Raw genomic sequence first — 21,183 nt, 5'->3', positions numbered from 1 at the left:
ACCTCCCATTTGAAGATCCAACACAATATGGACAAAATGGATGGCAACATGTTTGACTCTGGGAAAGAAAGTAGACACAAAAGAACAGACATTCTGTTCTATTAAATAAAGGAGAAAATTATTGCATATCTCTGCACAGAAAAGGAGATTTTTAATACAAATTCTCTCTGTATAATTATGGACATTTTTTCTACTAATCTTTAATTTTGACTATCCTCTTTAGGATAATAGACAGAGTTCCCTCTAACTAATCTTGTTGGTGGCAGAAAGCTGATCAGTGTCTTACTGAATTGCACAGAGCAGTCACCTGCCTTTAACAGGCTTCTGCAATTGCTGCAATTCCTTATTGTTTGCATCCCATGAAAAAACTTCTCCAGTACTCATTAGGTATCATGGAAAAATTGAACTTACTGTTATTCCAAAGTTATTGGCAATACCAAACAGCTGCCACGACAAGAGTATGCAGGTCCTTGCACCATTGAGACAGGTTGAAAGTCAGGGAAAAGGTCAGAATTAAACAGCAGTTACAGAGGATAGAACTGTGGAATCATCATAGAGTCATCAGCGTTGGAAGAGAACTTCAAGTAATCAAGTCCACCATTCATCCACCATTATCACTGTAACCACTGAATCATTGAACGATACCACCAGCACCAGATCCAAACACATCTTGAAAACATCCAGGGATGGTGACTCCACCATAATAATGATATTTATTTTCCCTAATATCTAATCTGAATGTCCCGTGTCTCAGATTAAGGCATTTCCTCTTGTCCCCTCACTGCAGGCACGGCAGGAGAGACCGACCCCACCTCACTTCACCCTCCTTTCAGGAGCTCTGGAGGGCGATGGGGTCACCCTGAGCCTCCTCTTCTGGAGACTAAACAACCCCAGCTCCCTCAGCCGCTCCTCATAAGACGTGTTTTCTAGGCCCTAGATCACCGATATTTATGTAAACAGGCGGCGTGCCCACGTGTGGCTGCAGTTTTCCTGTGGCCTCGCTAACGCCGCTCCATGCTCCCGTACATGCCCAGGGCATCTCAGGCCTCGGGCGCGGCCCCGCCGGAGGCCGCAGCGCGGGGCCGCCAGGGGGCGCTGCCCGCGACTCCCGCCGGAAGCGGCTCGCGTGTGGCAGCGCGCGGTGTGCGCGCGGCGCGGCCATGCCGGGCAGGAAGTCTTCCAAGGATAAGAAGCGGCGCCGCTCGCGTTCCTGCTGCCCGGAGGGAGCCCCGGGGCCGGATGGCAGCGACAGGAAGCGGCGGAGCACCGAGTCCAGCCACGGTGCCCTGGAGGTAGCGCGGGCGGAGTCGCGGTGTCTGGCCGGTGCCGTGCCGCCACTGCCTTCCCGGGCGCGTCCCGATCCCGTGGCGTCCTGGCGGCAGAGGCCTGGCTGCGGTCCCTGCCGTGGGCTGGCTGCGGGAAGCAGCGGGTCCAGTCGTAATGCTCGCTGTGCGGCTGCAGGGAGAGGGACAGCGCCGGCACGGGCACCGGTGGGGGCAGGCCGAGCCGGGAACATCGGGAGGTGTTTTCCAGGTGTAAGAGATGTGGCTTTCAAGTTCGGGTGGTCCCAGTCGTGGTGTTTTTTGTTGGTGGGTTTTTTTGATGTTTTTTTATTTTTTTTAATTTTTTTTTTTTTTTTAATTCTAGAGGTCTTCCACTGATGTATGGAGGACATATTTTCTAATACGAAGCTCATTTTAATTTTATGAAGACTGTGCCACACAGGGAATTGTATGCCAATTTCTGTTTTAGGGAGATAATTGTAAATGATGAGCTTTATGATTTAATTGCCCAGCCAATCAGATGGATTTATTCTGATTTAAAGTATGCTTTCATGTGTAAGCATCACCAAAGTATTTAAAGATAGTATTTCCCACTTAGTATCTATAAGTACTTTTCACTTTTTGAAGCTTTAAAAATTTTTCCTAGCGCAAGAATGTTTTCATTTATAAAAAATATGTAACTTCTATATTGCAGTTACCTTGCAATATGAAACACTGGAACTTGAGAAGTCCACATTAAGATGTATCTTGCATTTATGAAGGGAAAATTATTGCAAGCACAGGTAGAGCTGTAAGTTTGTCTTCTCTAATTCACTAGAAAATGTGCCTTCCTTGATTTTAGGCAACAAAATGCAGTGTACTCTCTGGAGAAAAAGTGGAAGAAGCTGAACAACCCAGTGATATAGAAGAAGGAGGATTAGATCTCACTGTGTCACTCAAACCTGTCAGTTTCTACATTGGGGACAAAAAGGAAATGCTTCAACAGTGTTTCTGTGTCATAGGGGAGAAGAAACTACAGAAGATGCTGCCTGATACTTTAAAGGTACTGAAATAGACTTACTATTTATATGCTTAACATGACCTTGAATGCTTGTGTAACAAAGAATAGTTATCTCTGAAGCCTAGTGCATTTTCTTTTTAAAAGTTGCCTGTTTGTTTCTCAACTAAAGAAGTTTCTACAAAGTTAAGTACCTTTCTTAAGTAACTCCCAATCATGTGTCTGGAAGTGAGACTTCTTAAAGATTTGCTAAATGTAGTTATTTCAGGTTACTCTTTTTGCTACTGCTCAGCCACTTCTGAACTTCAGGTTTAGCTTTAGGCTGTCACTCTGTACTGGTTAGTTAAATGCAAAAGGATTTTAATGATTGTGAGGAGTAAATTCAGTAGTGTTGTTCAATAATCAATATGCTGATTTGTAAATAAAATACTGATTTCTGTTTGTGGCAACTTATTTTCTTTGTATGGTATTAAAGCAATGTCTGACATAAAATAAAGTCCATTCTTCATTAACAGCTTCTGAAGCTGTAACTCCTGTGGATTGAAGCTGGAGATTTACTGGCTTAGAACATATACCACTTGAGTTTTATGAACAATAGGACTTAGTAAAAATAAATTAGGCTAGAAGCCTGTACAGAAGAAGAGGCTGCAAGTGAAATGTCATCTGTTTAATATTTGTTAGTAGTTGTAAATTTTCTGTCATAAATTTTTGTCTTGGGGAGTTGTATTATTAGTATACGTGAAACAGGACTTCTTCGTTTAAACACATGGTACATTTCACACAGGCTTGTCCATTTCTCATCTCTGGCAGAAGAAAAGGAAGTTGAGAAGCTGCAAGGAAAGACATTACTGAGTTTGTAGGAAAATTGCCTGATAGTGTAGAATCAGACTTACAGTAGGACTGTGAGTGTTCCAACCTGTTTAGCACCTCCTAATTTTGGTACATGTATGTGGTATCATAGCTCATTTGAACATGCGAAATTATCAAATGTCACCAGGAGGTATGAGATGTGAAAGTAACTGGAATAAAAGTGAAATAATGTGACAATGTACAGTATGTACCGAGCATGAGAAATGGATTGCAGTTTACATACGTCCTTTATTTTCTTTATTTCAATTTTATTTCTGTGTTGTGATATGCGATTGTTGGTGTGTTGTCAATAGCATTATTTTCTCCAGTTTGTGGACTTAGATTCATCAGTTACCTCTGGTCTTTACAAGCTTAATTACATTAACCATCTTCCCCTAAGTGGTGGAAAATTAAGAATAACCAGGTCTGGAGTTGTTTGCTGTTCCATGCTTCATACATATGCTCTGGTGTTTCTGGTGCTCAGTGTTGCAGCTGCAGTAAAAACTCCAAGCCATAGGTCAAATAACTGATAGTCTGGATTGCTTAATTTTTCAGACAGCACCCACACATATGCTATTTCTTGTAGCTGTCACAACTGAAAGACCTGGTTTTCTACAGCAGTTGCATTAATGCAGATCAGAATATGGGAGAGGCTTTAATCCAAGTTAACTCTTTATTACAGTTGGACTACTCCTTACATTTTTAATTACTCTCTTCTCAGAAATTTTTAGTAGCTTGTGGTCTGTCTTATCTGTCTTCTTAGAGCTGTTCCATGGACGAAATCAAAAGACTTTGCATGGAGCAGTTGGAGCTGTTATCTGAAAAAAAACTGTTGAAGATACTTGAAGGTATGAATGAAACTTTGAGACTCCACTGTACACCAGAGAAAGTCTGCCTCAGCTGAATTTGCATTTTTTTAGCAACTTAAATATATATGTGTATATATACAAACACACACTAGGAAGTATATATTAGTGTGTATATAATCCCCCAGTTCCAGCAAGTCACACAGTTCATGCACTTTGATTAAGGATATGACATTCCAGTTTTTCATGGCTTTATTGAACTTGCACTTGATATTTAAGGGATACAGAACATCTTTTTAAACATATTGCTGTCTTGTCAGTGAAGAGAAACTCTGCATCTGAGTGCTTCAGAGTATCTTGCTGTTAATCTGTACTTTATTTTTAGCACCCATAATATTCTAGTAAGAATAGCTAATCAGATTTTTTGTAACCCAGTATAAATGTATGTGTAGCTAACAGAAGACTCACAAATAAGGGTTTTGGTTTTAACTAAGTCTAATTCTAGAACTTCTGCTTTAACTGGGAAAAATCCTCTTCTGCTGATTGCAATAGAGTTAATTATTAAGAGTAAACCTAATTATGTAGTATTAATTATATCCCTTTCCTAAATTTTCATGTTTGAAACTGTGTATATCTAGGCAAGATTGGAGCTGATTCTGATACTGACGAGGAGGCAGATGGAGGAGACAAGACTGGAGGTGATTCAGTCAGTCAGTGAGTAAAAGACAAAACACTTAAACTTAATTTAAGGAGACTGAACAATTCAGAGATTTTTCATTAGAAATGATCAAATATATCATTGAGAGACAAAATTTCTATATCCTTAATTAATTACTCTAGTTGAATGACAATGAACTGTGACTACTAGCAAGCAGTAAACTTACAGACATGACTTTGTCACTTTGTGACACTGTGTCTTGGGCACATAGCTGGGTTCATTGTGGCATACCACCCATCAGCTGAGTTATGGTAATTAAACATTTATGCTTGTGTCCTGCAACAGAAGTGGTATGATTTAGGTTCACTGTCTTTGTGTGAGCTAAAGCAGTAAACCCCTCCCACTTAGGTCAGTGAATTGTTTAAGTGTACTTTCAGTTCAGGTGAGATTTATCCCTCCTCTTCAACTCTCATTCTGGTCCTTCATTCCTGCCCCAGCTGAAGCAGCACTGACACTCGCCTGTTCAATGTACTCTGTATAAGAGGTGCTACAGAATGTAGTTTCAAGAACAGAGCCTTCTGGTTTCTTGCTCTTACCTTGGCATCTGTAAGTTTTGTAAAAGACAGCACTTCTTAACCTTTTCTTGAAATGCTTCTCTGCTATTTAAAGACCATTTGTTTGTCAGGAGTTCACCTGTTTGATAATTTCTATGGAAGTACTGAAAGGAAAAAGAAAGTTACTAGTTATAACGCACAATGCATCAAATTCAGTGAGGCTAATTTGTTTCTAGACTAATAAGCTTTTATATTTTTAATACTGACCTGATTACAGGTGGTTCACAGGTTTGGGATACACTTAATAAACCTCTGAGACAGTAAGAGACAATGCACCAGATTAAAGTAACCTCCTAGCTACGGGTTTGGTTAGTTTATCTAAACCTCCTGAGTAAGAACAAATGGATGGGAAAGGTACTAACACTAATCCAACTTTCACATCCTGGTCAGTATTTTTCCTTAGCAGAGACCTGTTTTCTGATCCTGTCTTTGATTCAAAAAAAGCTCTGAAGTTATTGCATAATTTTCTTTGATGACTTCTCATCATAAAAATATACTAGAAAATGGAGTGAATACAACATTATGTTTAATTTTTTTCCCTTGTAATACAGTTTTATTACCCTTTGATGCTGTTTCTTCTAAGGTTCTTTTAGAGTCCATTATTAATGTACCCCTCTGTGATATTTGTTGCCTACATAATCTCTGAATGCGGTCAGCATTAGTTAGCTTTAAAAATTATTTTTCTTATTTTGGACATTGACTGTTTAGAAAATCAGATAGAAAAATTTTAAAAATACAAAATATACTAAATATTTTGTCTCTTTATGTAGTGTAGTGGTCTATTTATGTAGAGTAGTGTCTGTTAAGTGATTGATAATTTGCCAGTGAACTTCTAAATAGAATTAGAAGACAGACTTGCTGATTAAATAAGCCATAAAAAATACCCTAGGATTTTGATTCCTGGAGAAATGATATGTTGTGATTTTTCATTTTGGGTGTTTTTTTAAGGACTATCTCACAAGCTATTTACTATTGAAAAATACTTAAAATGTTCTTTATCTTCAAGATGTATGGCAGGAGTAATGCTTCTGGATTTCAGTAAGGTTGTTCTGTGTCGCAAGATGTTTCAAAGCTGCTGTTGAGACGTATTTATGATACTTTGATGCAGTAGATTGGGTAAATTCTTACATGGAAATTATTTGAGCTGGTGAAAATTCAAAAAGAGGAAATAAATGAATAAAACTACAAAATAGGAAAAATCAGAATTTACCAATTTTTAGCTAGTGGGTATTTGAAGACACTTAGCCTATTTTCCCTTGTCAGTTAGGATGGTTTCAGTAACTGGCAGTAAATCAAGAAGAAATTATGTTGGTCATAGTTGTAGAGCAAATTGCTTCCTTTGACAAACAGTGGTTGAGGTGCCCCTTTTTCTTGAATCTGTATCCTGATAGTTGAGGATTTCAGACCTCTCCAAACTGGGCAGGCAAGATAGGATGTTGTAAGTATTGGGGATTTTCTTCTCCGTTTCAAAAATTCTGCATAGCTGCGTGCTGAGAACTTTAGCTCCATTGTTCAGCTGTGTGCTAGCATTAACAAAAAGAAAACAAAACAGAAAAGCTGTTTGGATGATTGAAAAATAAAGGGATGGGAGAAAATTAGGAGAATAAAGGTTTTATGTTAATCTTGAAGTCCAGTGCTCAGTAAGTAGACCAATACTTTTACAACTGTAAACAGTCACAAGTCCTTTTTACTAAGTAAATCTTTGAGCCTTAGGTCATCTTTTTTGTTACTTGTGTGTAAATAATTATAAATGCAAGCTTTCAAAACTTCAGAAGACTGTGTTTCAGCAACAAGTCAGCCACCAGAGAGGCTCAAGGTGCAACTGTAAAAAAACAGTGAAAACTGTATTGATAAGCAAGCACTGTTTGTAATCATTAATTATAATCTGTATTTAAGTAGGTGAATTTGTTTGCCCTGAGAACAGAAAAGACTCTTCATTAAAAAAAAAGGCAGTTTCTCTGTTTCACTTCTTGCTAGGTCATCTTCATTATTTGTGGCTTTCATGTAAATGACTTCTTTTTCTTGCATTCTGTTACAGCTTTTTTTTTCTAAATGTGACTTGTATTGTTGTAGTGGTTTAGGTTCACCAATTGGAGTTTCCCAGCCAACGCACCAAATAATGTAGTGGGTTTAGCGCTGGCTAAAATCACCAGTGCACGTACTTGAATTATTTACTCACTTGCTGCCGTGAGATATGAATTAGGAGGAAGACAAAGCAGGCTCAAAACTTAAAAGGTATAAAGAAAACTTTATTAACAGAACTAAAATAAGAAGAATCAGAATAAAACCTTCAGAACTGTTGCATTCCACAGCCACAGAATCACATCCAGAGAAGCTATAGTTACCAGGGTCTAGCACGGTACACCAACAAGACGGGCTTCTGCTCCGGAAACCATTTATTCAGCACGGGAACAAACTCAGATCCAGAGACAGAGAGCCCCGAACAGAGGCGGGGTGAGGGGTTTTGAGGGACAGAATCAGGGTGGAGTTCAGGGTCAGGGACCACTAGGAACACAACAAGGGCGAAACCCAGGGGCTCAAACCCAATCAGAACTCCCTGGGATCACAGGGCCCAGGCCCCGAGGCAGAAGTTCAGAATTCACACTAGGTGGGGTTTACAGCCACGCCTCTCACTTTAACAATGTTTATCTGAAACTAAATCTTTGCTTCCCTGAAGCACCTCATACAGATCACTTCACCCTCTGCCCAGCTTCTTTCCCAACTCACAATGTAGAGACAAAACCTGGGATTTTAAATCAGTTACCACCTCTACAAATAGTCTTTCATCAGTTCTTGTAGGGAGAAAAGTTTCTCTTGCCATGCCATGGAGACTTTTCCACAAGAAATGGCTTTTTCATGCATTTGAATTTCCACAAATAGCAGGTGCTTAGGAAAAATCTGCAATTGTGAAATTCCTCCCATTTTCACAGCCATCCTGCAGCTGAGTTAATGGGCCATGTCACATTATGGGGTACTGTTTTAAGGGTGAGCTGCTCAGAAACAAAGGTTCTTGTCATCTATCTCTGCGATCATCTCTGGGAACAGAGGTCTTTCCCTGGGGGCAAAGGTTCATCATCATGGTCATCTCTCTGTTAAAACTTCTCAGGGGATCACAGCTACCTCACCATCAGCTTTGCTTCATTGTGGAGGCCTCTGCTCATGTCTACAGTTTGAACACTTCAGCCCTCCAAACCTTTTTCATGAAGTAAAGGGGATATTTCGGTGTATCATTGTCCATCTCCATGGTACTGCCAAAAGAGCTTTCAGCCCACTACTAAGGCATCTCCTCATTCTCCTTCCATCTGGGACTTGACTCCGTCTTTGGTGACCTTGGTGTCTTCATGTTGTCCTCTATGTGTCTTCACTCTGTCTTTAACTCTAGAAAGGATCAATGTTTTCATCATCACAAATTTCATCTGTGCTGTGAAAGAGTAAATACCTCACCTGGGGCCTGTGGATGGTCATGATGGTTTCTGCTGGGCAGTGGCCGAAGCAGTCACGGTGGTGGATTTCAGGGTGTGCTGGGGGCTGTGCCAACATCCCAGGGGCCTGACCACAAGGGTGGTGGCTGCTCTGGCTGCATGACTGATCTCCAGCCCCTGCTTCTGTCATTTTCAGCTGCGGGCTGATGGCTTCTCGTCCCTCTGCCCGGCAGCCAATGGGGCCACACAGGCTGTGGTGGAGTGGGGTCAGTCCACACCTCTTCAAAGCTTGAAGGAAAGAGAGCTTTCCTGGACTTCCCTGTCTTTAAAATGTGAATTTCACAGAGGCAGACCCAGCTTCTAAAGGGTTTAATAGGTTGTCGGTTCTCAGAGCTTGCCAGCTATAGTTTTTGCCAGGCACAGAGGGAGCTCTTAGCAGCTTCTCTCATAAAGATTACTTCTGTGAGTGGCTTCTTCCCTGCTCACCAAATATCAATTAATGGGCAACCAGCACAGTTGTTTTCATGGAAATGTAAATGTGGAAAGGGAAAAAGTGAGTAGCAAGTTGTACTCTCATCAAAAATGCTTTAACTGTTTGGTAACATCCCTTTGTTTCTTTCATTATTGTCCTTTGAAGAAAATAAATTCAACAAACATATGTTTAGCAATTTGTATATATCAACAGAAATTGATCAAACAGAAAACATGTATCAACAGAAATTCAAGAAAGCTTGAATCAGTACTTATAAAGAAATTTCAAATTAAATAAGCAAATGACTCTCAGTCTCTAATGACCTATTTCCTGTCTGTACAAGCTAAAAGTAGCAGGAATTTAGGGAAGTTTCTTCAGGTACAGGAAAGTTGCAAAATTAAGATCTTTTTGTGAAGCTTTTAGATGGTGTTGCATCTAATTGTGAATGCAATCTTCCTTTTATGGTTTTTGCACATATCCTCATTCTGTTACCAGAGTTGGAAGTCCTGTGGCTTTTCCTAAATTTCAGCTATGTAAAAGCTTCACGTGCTTACATTAGCATGTAAAACACTTGCTCCTTTATTTTGTCACCAGCTTGTTCTGTGTTAAGCACTAGAAATCCCTCAATAACCATGCAAAAGAACTGAAGAAGCAGGGCCTGTGTGTGCCAGTAACTGGAAAATGCTGTTGCAATAGACATCTTTCATTACTTAAGAGCTCTGTATAGAGCAGTTACCAGATTTTTGTTGCTGTTTCTGTGTTACTATCTGCAGTGGAATGCTGTTAAACAAAGACTATTACTGTATATGAAGCTTCCAATTAAATATCAAATATTTAATTGGCAGGAACCAAATAATAAATTGTAAAACCAAGCAGGCATTCTTCATCTCATTCAAGAGCTGTTAGCGTGTTTTTGAGCTATTTCTTTTACCTGAATTGACTCTTCAAATATCCTCCCAGCAGAACAAGAGGAAGTAAGTTATATGCTGTAGTAGTAAAATATTATTAAAAGCACAAGCATTTTAATAGCGTTATAATCATCAATGTTCACATGGGTAAATGATATTTTGCCTTCAAAAATCATAATGGGCTTATTTTTTTCACCGAGTGAAAATTTGCAGTTTAACATTTGCTCTTTCAAGAATTTATAGGCTTTTTATTACTTTGCAGTCGAAAGTGCAGTTTTTCCTTGCTTTCTTTTGGAAAGGTTACAATTTAAAGTTTTGTCTTGTTATAATGTGTTGTGTTCCTGGCTACTGGGCTGTTCATAGGCATGCAATTGCCATCTGATATTTACTCCTGTTGGACAGTTTGGGTATTTTCATCATTTGGAATACATTAGCATTTGGCTAATTTGCTTCTCTGCCTTCTGTTCTTGCGGTGTCCTCAAAATTCATCTGTAACAGGACTGATGGACTTTTCATAGCTCATTAAACTATTTGATTAACAATTGTCTTTTGAGATACCTTTCTTGAGAAACACTGCTTTGTAAGGACTTTCTTTCCTTTTTTAAATTTTTAACTAAGTTTTTTTTAACTTGCTACTTATTGCTTGTTAATTATTTTAGTTCTCATTTGTCATGGAGAACTATCATTGGAACAAAAATTTGCAAGAATCTTTCAAGGACTCGGGACTCGTAGAAATGCTTTTTAGGCCTGAAACTAGGTGCGAAGGCAAATTTTAATCCAGGAAATTACATCATGTCAAAAATAACAGAGGTCCTGATCTCAAGTCTCACTGGAGTCTTAGGTGAATGATACTTTTCCTTTTGGGCTCCAACCCCAGTTACCACTGAAACGTGGTATCCCACCACCAGTATTGGAGAGCTACTGTCTTAATCCATAGCCATCTGCTCCTCTGCCAGTACTCCTTTTCCTAACCTTTGCTGAGTTTTTACCCCACTTTGCATAATCTGCTGGAGTCGGGTACCAAATCACCTTCAAACCCAGAGGTCTTTGAGAGCTGTACAAATTGCTGTAGCAAATTGTGTACAGAAGCTTGATTGTGTGAACCCAGTTAGGTCTTACACTAATGTGGTGCATGCCAACGTGAAATGCATGCTCTATGTAAAATAAGGTAAATTTAAATTTACAACATTGGTTGTCAACAAATTGTAACTGTAGTTAGCTTCTTTCTACTGAAAAGATCATACTGTGAAAATGGTATTCTGTTTAAAAAATAAATTCAAAATGCTTAGTTTACTGCTTGGGAGATGAACTTTGAACTTAACTGTCGTCTTGAGGGAGAAATAAAAAGGCTGACAAAAGAGAGAAACTCCAAATTACTATTGTCATTTGCCAGCATAGCATGAAAGAAGAGAGTGTGAAATGTGTATAAGGTAATATGCACATTTTAGTATTTTAGAATAAATAATTTTAGAATAACATGTGTTCTGCTCCCATTGTTTGAAGACATGGTATTGTGCTACCCTTTCTTAAATGTATACCACTGTACAGGTAATTAGGGAAAAATTGTTTCTCACTAGCAAATAAATAAAACAAGGCTAGCAAGTTAAAAGCCAAACTGAACAGAGAACTTAAAATGCATCTTTTGGGCCAGTAGATGGTGCAGAATGCCTGCCTATGAAGGAAAGCCATGAAGGTTCACTAGCAATGGAGTCAAATCAAATCAATTCTGAGGGAGTAAAATATGCTGTAAAAGTACATCTGTGTCCTAAAAATTCTTTTGCTGATAGTAGATCATTTCTAAAGGAGTGTGGGTTTTCTGTAATTGTTAAAGTCAAGGCATCAGGAGAAAACTTCACAAGTTTCCATGTGTGATTTTTTTAAGATTGGTAATTTCTTTTACATGGCTGTTAAAATGGTTGTGGATAGTTTCACAGTCAATGTTTGAACTATAGAGGTCACTGAGTTTTCTCTCAGAGATGATTACAATTCCTCATCAAACATCAGGGTGATACCAGAGTTGTTAAATCTGTTGTCTGGATACCCTTGGTGCAAGATCAGGCCTTTTCAAGTGACACTGCTATCCAGTGCAGCCATGACTAGAGTTCAAAATGGTGAAGTATGTGTGTGAAGGAGGATGGGACAAGGGCAGCCTAAGCTGCTTCTGCTCTTAGTGATGATCAGGGTATATCACAACCTAATTTTGGTTAAGAGTTAAGTAATTAAATATAACAAATTGTTAGGAGTTGCTTTAAAAAAAGGAAGAAAGACAAAAAAACAGGTGGTTCCATCCACATCTGCTGACCTGTACCTGGTCCAAAATCCACGTCTCTCCCTGGCTGCTGGCACAGAAGTCTGCAAGATTTGTATCCTTGCTGTAGTTGCTGCTTAGACCTCCTTGTGCATGCAGGCTTCTCTGATGGCAGGTGCAGGCCTGTGATTGTCCCCAGTAGCTGATGCTGTTAATCTCTGAGGTATCTAGTGCTCTTTTATGGTCCTTCCATTATGGTCCCCTCTGCTTACTTGCAGAACCTCATCTGTTTTTGGAATTTGACCTCTGATCTTACAGTCTATTTGATACCTTAGTCCCAGACCACACATCATGCTTGTTGTCTAGAGTAGCTTGAGGTTTGCTGCTGAATTAGAAGCATCTACTTAGAGCTGCATGACACTGAAAATCCTGGAGAAAGTATACATTTTTCATTCTGTCTGATTTCTTGCAGCACAGTCCTGTAGGCCCTTCTGACCTGTGGTTCCCTTTGCAGTTGCTGGCACACGTGTGGGCATATTAAGATTGTTCTCATCTTGTTTGGAAAAGGAGTTAGTATAGTGATGTGCTTTAATAAATGGACTGTTGGTCCATGTCCAGGGCTTTGCTAGGCAAGTGTATTGACCTGTTTATTCTCCTTAATGAGCTATGGCATGATACTTCACCTATTCATGTTCCAATGGTTATGAAAAAGTGGGAGAAAAAGGAGAGTCTGTTGATGTAGCCTTGCCACTTCAGAAAAGCAAACAGAAATGAAAATAACTTACTCTTGGGCCACGATGGCCAGAAATGTTCCTCCTTCTGATAAAACAATTAGACACATGGGAAAAACCCAACTTGTAGAGCATGAGGACAATAGATATGTCTTCACTTTCAGAAAAACCCTAAAAACCATTACTGAAAAACAAGTAACTCGTTATATTTACATCTGTGATATCGGAATACTGCTTCCTTTTTATGGTGTTGTTAAGCTTCCATGGGCAGGAGAGCTGTATGGATTCCATATTAATACAGATTGCCACACCAACATTCAGTTTAGGAATTTGGATATTCTGTTGTCAAAATGCTCACAGGATGTGGCAGCTGAACTCTTCCTGTGATGCTGGATCCTTACACCTGTGCCCATCCTGTATTTTACCTTATTTTCACAGTTTGTGTAACTAGTATGTGTGAAATATGTGATGGACATTAACATTTCACTGAAGTCTCTTCCTTACCCTTGTGTAAAGAGTTGAAACTCTACACGTCAAGAGTAGAAGTCTTTAAATAGGAGAAATGGAGAAACGCAGGTACTGAATACACTGTAATAGCTGAGTTGTAAACAGTTTCATTTTAAAAAGCATCCCTTTGTGAAACAAGAAGATTCTGATTTAGGAGAGGTTGGTGATGGGCTGATGATGATTTCATGAAAATACCTTTTTACTTTCAAAATAAGACAGTAAATAGTATTTGAGTGCAGCAGAAACTATTGTTTTCCCTAACTATTTAATTATATGACAATTTGAGTTTTAGAAAACTCCTAATATGAGGAGCTTTTCCTTTATAACTGCTCATCTGTAGTTCCTCAGTTATAACCATTGAGGATTGTTACTCTAAAATGCAAGGGTGTAGTGGAAGTAATTGCTTTATCCTTGTGTATCACAAAGCAAAATAAAAAAAGTTCATTTTCAAGTGCTCAGATTAGCTCTCTGTGTATTCCTTCTCCTCTTATTCCTACTGTAGTTGGCTTACTGGCCTACCAGCTAATAATTTTTCAGTTTCTTAAAAATGTTCTCTTAAATGTTAAATTACGGTGATTAAAATGTGTTCTTAATTGTTTCCAGACAGGATAACAGTGTAGACTCAACTTCTTCTCTGAGAGAAGACAGCAAGCTGGAAGATCAGGAATCAAAACAAGGTATGTAGTAGAGAAAGCTGAAATTTTGTGCTCTCGATGTTGGCCAGTGACTGATTCCAGGTAACTGACAGGTCTCTTGTGAACCTGGAATGAACATTCATTGAGAAAGAATATTTTGTCTTGTGTATTTTCTCTTCTTAAATGCAAAAATGCAGCTTGTGAGACATTCAAGTACTACAGTGATTGGAAGGATAGAAAATGCAAAGATAAGTAAGTTATTGGTGCACATTTGTACTTTCTACACAAGAAAGCAGTATTTTTAGCCTGCAGTAGTATTTGTTTTATTCAGTCATTAAATTGGCACATACAACAATTGCCAATGTTAGTTTGTGCATGAAGCATTAGAACTATAGATGTTTCTGTCTCAGTCTGTTTATTTTCATTTTTACTGGCTCTAAGCAGAAAGATGAGAAATAGCTTTTCCAATAAAAGAATATTGCAAATTCTTCTGAGCTACATTTCTCTTCAGCAAAGATCTAACATGCTTCTTGCAACTGCTATTTCACAATTCAGAATGCTGTCTAAAAGATTTCTCTTGGAATGACTTTGTGAAACTTGTTTCTTTTCTGAATTACTTAGTGAGAAGGGTTAAATGGGAAAGGAAGGAGTCATAGTTATACATAATAACAGCATCAAAACTTTCAGGAGTGAGTTGCTGTGACTGTAAATAATCTTTTAAATGTTGTTTGCTGCACTATATGGCGGAACCTTAGAACTGACAAATTTCCTGCAGATTTCCTCCATGTCTGTGTTATCAAAGGGAATTGACAGCTGTTGCAAGTGATATAATTGTTTTTTATGACTTAACCAGAGTATCATGATGGATTTGGGCTATAACAGTGGCTCCACTCAAGGTATTAGCTTTAAAGAACTTTTGAGAATATTGTGTAGTCATTCTCCTTCACTGCAGCCTGAGAAGCTGTGCGAAAAAGAAGAGAGAATTAGAGAATAAGCAAAAGTGATAAAATAAAATTTAAAAATGGAACTTAGTGTGCTAAAATGAATTTTGCAACTGTAGATGAAGTAAAAAGTAGAAGTTACCAAAAAGAAAAAGATAATGAGAAATGCCAAGAATGATCCTTATTACTGTAAAAACACAGGTGCAAAAGAGGGAAATAAAGCCTGTTAGCTCATTAAACATCTGTCGGCCAAAAAGCTTGTATGAACACTGAATTACATAGATTTGGATGTTCCAATTTCTAAATAGAACTCAAGGTTGTTCTGCCCAGCTTCTCATCCTTAATAAGTCTGGGACAGACATGAATTACTTAATATTTTGTTCCTTTTTAATGTGACCAATTGATTCCAAAAAGAATCCAATGGTGGGCTGACCCCAGCCAGCAGTAGGCACATTCCAACCCCTGAATTACTTGTCCCCCAGTGGGGTAAAGGTGGCAATCAACAAAACAAAATGAAAACAACTTTTGAGTCAACATGAAGATTCTTCAATAAGTGAAGCAATACTGTACATTGAAATAAAGCAAAATTAGAGACTTAGTCACAACCTCCCATTGGCAGAAAGATTATTTGCCACTTCCTGGAAAGCAGAGGACTCAGCATGCATGACAGTTACTTGGGAAGGCAGATGCCAGTGTTGTATGATGGAGCATATCCCTTAGGTCAGTTTGTCTCAGCTGCTCCTGGCTGTTTCCCTCCCAGCCTCTTGCACATCCCCAGTTTACTCTCTGTGGGGTCAGTGAGAAACAGAAAGCCCTGAGGCTGTGCAAGCACTTGTCAGCAGTAGCCAAACTAGTGTGTTATCAACACTGCTTCAGAAACAAATCCAAAAGCAGCATCATGCACTCTTCTGTGAAGAAAATTAACTCTATCCCAGCCAGAATCAGTACAGGTCAGTTTAACTTTGGAAGTGAGTTAGGATGAGCAGGCTCAGATGTTGAGTTTCAGGCTTTGACCTGTGATCCAGTGATGCAGCTGATTTTTTGATCCATGGAAATGCTGCTTGGTTGACCAGCATGATAGATGAATACTGACTGATACTGTGAAACAAGACAGAAAAATTATAATTTCTTAATCCTGTTTATTCCCATTGAAAAAAATTGTCTGATCTTTCATATAGATTGTGGTTTGCAAGGTAAAGTTAGAAAGATATTGTTCAAAGATGACTAAATGCTATGGGAAATAGGGGAAACTGCTTATGAAATGTCAGTATTAATCTTGAAGTTACTGTCACAGTAGAAACAGGCCAAGACTACTTAGAATCAAAGACGACCCTTGTATGTTCATTTCATGAGTCATTTTTATACACATTGCTGTGAGGAGGATTTTTTTGTAGCTTTGTTTATATTTTAGGCTTTCATATTTTATTACTTCAAAATTGTGATTTATCTTGCAAAAAGCAAAAATGGAGAAAAGTTATCTGTAAACTTTTTTTTATATGTCTTAACATACATTTTCTGGAGCTGAATTTGCTTTCCTGTTAGCTTTGTTTGGAATTTTTGAGATGCCACATACCTTAGCTGTGTATGCGCACTCAGAGTGAGTGTGCATTCTTAAATCTGAACTTAAATGCTGTGACAGTCATAGCCTGATACAGAGTGATCAGGAGCAAGTAACTGAATTAAGTATCTGTAGTACAAAAAATTTTCAATGATGAATCAACAAAACCCTAATGTTTTAAAATATTACTATTTTTTATAAAACCATTTTGAGATGTTTTGATCCTTCTTTCCTCCCTCTCTTTGTTTTTTAAGTAGAGAAATTACATTTATGGCTTTCAAAGTAGTCAGTATTGATTTTTTTTTTCCACACCCTCTGGATGGGAGAATGTTGTAAGCCCCAAGAAAAACAGATCTTCCTAAGGTTTTTGGGCACTTTTCGTGTATTAATACCAAGTGCATACAGGTACCATAGAGCATATTAAAATGTTAAAAAAGTGTAACATTTTTATAAAGCCTTGTTTTTCTTGTGCAAGTGGTAAAAATGGTATTACCAAAAGTAATAAAATGTAATATAAAGTCTGTATAATCAGTAACTTTTCCATCATCTGAGTACATTTACATTATTCGTGTAAAGCTAGAACCAATCCTGCTCTAAGATTCCACATTTACAAAAACAGTTGAAAGAGTATGAGCTTCTGAGGCCAGTGTGACAAAAGCAAGTCTTGTAGCTAAATTGAGAGAACAATTAATCAGGTTCTGTTAGAGCTTTGCTTTTATTTTATTTGGCTGCTTCTTCTAATTATGTTTTTAAAAATAAGCTCCAACTTTAACCACAATTAAAAACCAAAATAATAAATTCCTCTATGCTTTTACATCTGTGTTAAATATGTCTGGAAGACTAGCGATAAAATCTGAGTAGTTGCACTATAAGCATTAGAGTTTCTATTAATTTTTAGTGTTGCATTGCACTATAGTCCCACTCCTCTTAAAATGCATAAGATAGCTGAGCATAACTTTTGAAGTTGCATTCTGAAAATTAGGTTTGCTTAAAAAAATAAACAAAAATCGGTTTTGCACTGCAAAAGCTTTCTTTAATATAAAATTCTATGGCAACTCAATTAGGAAAAGAGATCATGTAACTTCATAGGGGGAATAAATTTTTCTGGTACTGCTGCTTTGCCATACTGCATGTTCTTTTAGATTGGCATAAAAATGTATTATAAATTAGCTTTAAAAGTTGGAGGAGAAAAAGAAGAGGAATTGGTTATCTTACAGATTTTTTTCACTCTTTTAATTTGAACAGTAACACTTTAAGCAGAAGTGATTTTGTAAGTTGAGATAAAAACAGTCCTGTTAGGCAACTCTGTGATAGTTATGTTTGTGTTTCAGGCAAGGGAGAAGATAGTGATGTCCTCAGCATAAATGCAGATGCATATGATAGTGATATAGAAGGCCCATGCAATGAAGAGGATGGCCCAGATGTGCAAGAGAGCACTGTCAGAAGTGGAGCTGGTCAGATAGATGACCTTCAGAAGGACATTGAGAAGAGTGTGAATGAGATACTGGGGCTGGCAGAGTCCAGCCCGAAGGAGCCCAAGGCAGCAACCTTACCTGTTCCTCCATCAGAAGATGTTCAGCCGTCAGCACAACAGTTGGAGCTTCTGGAACTCGAGATGAGAGCCAGAGCTATTAAGGCTCTGATGAAAGCTGGTGATGTAAAAAAACATCCCTGAGACTGTTCAGCTTTCGTTTTCACTATTTGTTTTGAAGAAGGTGATGTCTGTTTCTCTTCAGTGCTATAGTATGTTTGGGTTGGGTATGACATTCCTCATTCAGACTGTGCTGTGTATACTGACCCGTGGTCCAGTGGTTTTGTTGCCTTCAGTGTGCTGCTTCCATGACATGCACAGACATGCTGATGTTTCCCTGAGATGGTGTCCTTGTTCTGGGTCACCTCCTTAAGGAGTCACAACACATATAGAGCTGTGCCAGGAACCTGGTCCTTCCAAAAAGGTTGTTGTAGAAACTTAGAATCATAGAATGGTTGCAGTTGGAAGGGATTTGAGACTGCTTAATTGTTCTTGGGGCCCATCTCATCATAATGTAGGTATTCTCATTAAAATGTGATGATTTGCTTAAAAGCATACTCATTTTTTAAAATTTGAATTCATAAAAGGAACATTTTTTAACTTATAAATAAACAGTTGAACATGTTATTTTCAGAGCTGTGAAAGTGCCTGAAAGAGACAGAGCAGAGTTTACACTGCCATGTAGTTTTGTCACTTTTCTCCACTCTTATCTTTTGTATTATAACTGAAAAAAACAGAGTTTCTTCCTAACTGTAAAGCTTTTCTTTTGAATATTTGGTATAATATTTAGCAAATCAAACCATTCAGAAGACCTTGAACTTTTAGCATTCAACTGATGAATTGTTTCATGTCCCCTGAAAATAGAAAAATCCACCTAATTTCAGTATGCTTTTTTAGAAAAGCATTTGATTTATGGGGTTTTAAAATATAAATTCTATTTTTATCCACTTCATGGCATTCCTTTATAAATAAATAGAGTTTTAGAATTAATTTTCATGCTATAATATCTTACAACAATTAAAGTAATTTTAATTTTTTTAGAATTAGTGCTGCTTTTGTATCTGGCTGCTAATCAAAGCATGTTAAAATATTTGTGTATTTGTTTACACATGCAGATACCAATTTTTTTCTTTAAAGATATGAAGTTTACAGTTGTAGTCTTTGTTAAGTAAAATAATGTATTATGTATTTTTATTCATGAATTTTCCTTGGTTGTTACTTAGAAAGCTGGTTACATACTTTGCAACAGTAGCAGAGATAATTTCCCCTATGATTGTGTAGTATTACTGCAAACTTTCATCTATTCAGATATTATGTCTTGAATTCTTTTAAGGTTTATAGTTTTCTTTTTATTCTTCCATTTTATCCCTTTTCTTCTCTTTATTCCCTTTCTTTTTTCCTATTTCCTTTTAAACCCTTTTCTGTAGCAAGCTTCTTGTATTTTTCTTGAGTATGATTGATTTCTTCTAGAATCAACATTATTGTAAAATGCTAGTGCAGTGTAAATTTGATAATAAACTAAAACTTTCATTAAATACAGCTGAGAAAATTACAGTGTGCATCCACTAAGTGATGTCAGTGACCTGGGTAAAGTGTACCTAACTCTAGTGTTATCGACAGCCTCAACATTTTTTCCATTATTTTGTATACGGAGGATTTTGTAAATGGAGGATGTAAGTTAAAATACATACACACAATTCAAAAGGTAAATTTACTGTCTCAAAATCTGTGGGTGTTGTCTTTGGTTGATTTAATTTAGCTATTTGGTCAACTTGTGTTTTATTTGAGTTGAGAGAAACTAAAGAAGTAATCGAGAAAGCTGGCAAAACTTACATGTGCTGATAGGCTGGTGGAGCTATGTTAGATTTCAAAGATATATTTTAGTGCTGCTGTACTTAGGTCAATAAGGCACCAAATACCTCACCTTACCTGCTGTGGTGGAAGTGAAAAGCTTGCTTGCAGGGGCATTTCCTGTGTCACCAGGAGAAGCCACATGTATAAGGTTTATTCAGTGAAGTTGCAAAACAACACACTTCAGTTGTTTGGCAACACAAAAACACTGCTAGAAGTAATGATAAACTAGAATTTGCCTTCTACTGACTACTTTCAGGAGGTGTATGGTACTTACTATTTTCGTACTGGTTTCCCAGGTCACCCTTAAATTTTTTTTTATAGCATGTCGAACTGTTAAAGGTTATTTCAAGCTCTATATAAAGTTGCAAGTGCTAACTTTAGCATGTAGCGTGACAGAGATGAAACAGGTTTACTATGCATATGACAGAGAAGATTTGTAATTACAGACTAATTAAATTCAAAATTAAAAGATGAGAAGTATTCCAAGAAAATTCAATTAAGCTGTTTACAAAAATAAAATAAAAAAATCATATGAGATACTTAATGTGATTGGTTACACAAGTGCTAATTCATTTTTAGGATATTGTACTGTTGCTGCTTAGTTTAAAAACAGATCAGCTAAATTACATGTGTTCTTGCGTTGATTTGTATCACTGAAGAGAAAAATATTCAGTGTATTTAAAATATTTGTTATATAGCTGTTTTGTTTTTCACTTTTAAGTATGTCTGTGATTTTTCCTTGAAAAATAAATTTATTATTTCATTTGGAAGAAGAGGCAATTTGTATGTAGAATATATTGAATTATTTATGAAACATTAAAATAGCGTTACTGGGCTTTGATCAAGCATTTTTTCAGGAAACAAATATTAAGCACTGGGAGTTGGTCGGCATGATCTTGATTGTATTTTGGACAGCAACAACAATATTTTCTAAAAAATTTTGGCTGTCCTCATGGATTTTTTGAGGAAGAGGAGGATTGATTGGGTGTGTACCAGATAAATAAAAAGGTATGACTCCAAAGAGAGCCAAAAGCATTTATCTCTGCTTGGAGGCTTTGCTGTTATAGTGATTTGATAGAGAATAATAAATAGATAGCAAGATGCCAGAAATCACAAATATTTCCACAGAAATAGAATTTCCACAGAAAAGAATTAGTTCCCCTTGTAAC

General features: G+C 37.6%; 1 protein-coding gene across 2 annotated transcripts; it reads left to right on the top strand.

The window, feature by feature from the left end:
• Positions 1 to 1,138: 1,138 nt before the first annotated feature.
• CAAP1 (caspase activity and apoptosis inhibitor 1) lies at positions 1,139 to 20,787 on the top strand. 2 transcript variants are annotated; one of them, XM_005532656.3, is made up of 6 exons: positions 1,139 to 1,292; positions 2,125 to 2,325; positions 3,893 to 3,977; positions 4,574 to 4,649; positions 14,099 to 14,172; positions 17,961 to 20,787. In XM_005532656.3, the coding sequence occupies exons 1-6, from the start codon at positions 1,161 to 1,163 to the stop codon at positions 18,302 to 18,304; spliced, it is 912 nt and encodes a 303-aa protein (XP_005532713.1). In that variant the 5' UTR covers positions 1,139 to 1,160; the 3' UTR covers positions 18,305 to 20,787. The 2 variants fall into 2 exon arrangements, with proteins under 2 accessions (XP_005532713.1, XP_087910790.1); XM_088054664.1 differs by lacking the exon at positions 1,139 to 1,292 and adding an exon at positions 1,354 to 1,533.
• Positions 20,788 to 21,183: the final 396 nt, after the last annotated feature.

The sequence above is a fragment of the Pseudopodoces humilis genome, chromosome 4 (genome assembly GCF_049639895.1).
Source record: "Pseudopodoces humilis isolate 2021_Gansu_Grassland_sample_001 chromosome 4, ASM4963989v1, whole genome shotgun sequence".
Taxonomy (NCBI): Eukaryota; Metazoa; Chordata; class Aves; order Passeriformes; family Paridae; genus Pseudopodoces; species Pseudopodoces humilis.
Note: the sequence above shows the minus strand (reverse complement) of the source record. Positions and strands in the feature narration are given on the sequence as shown.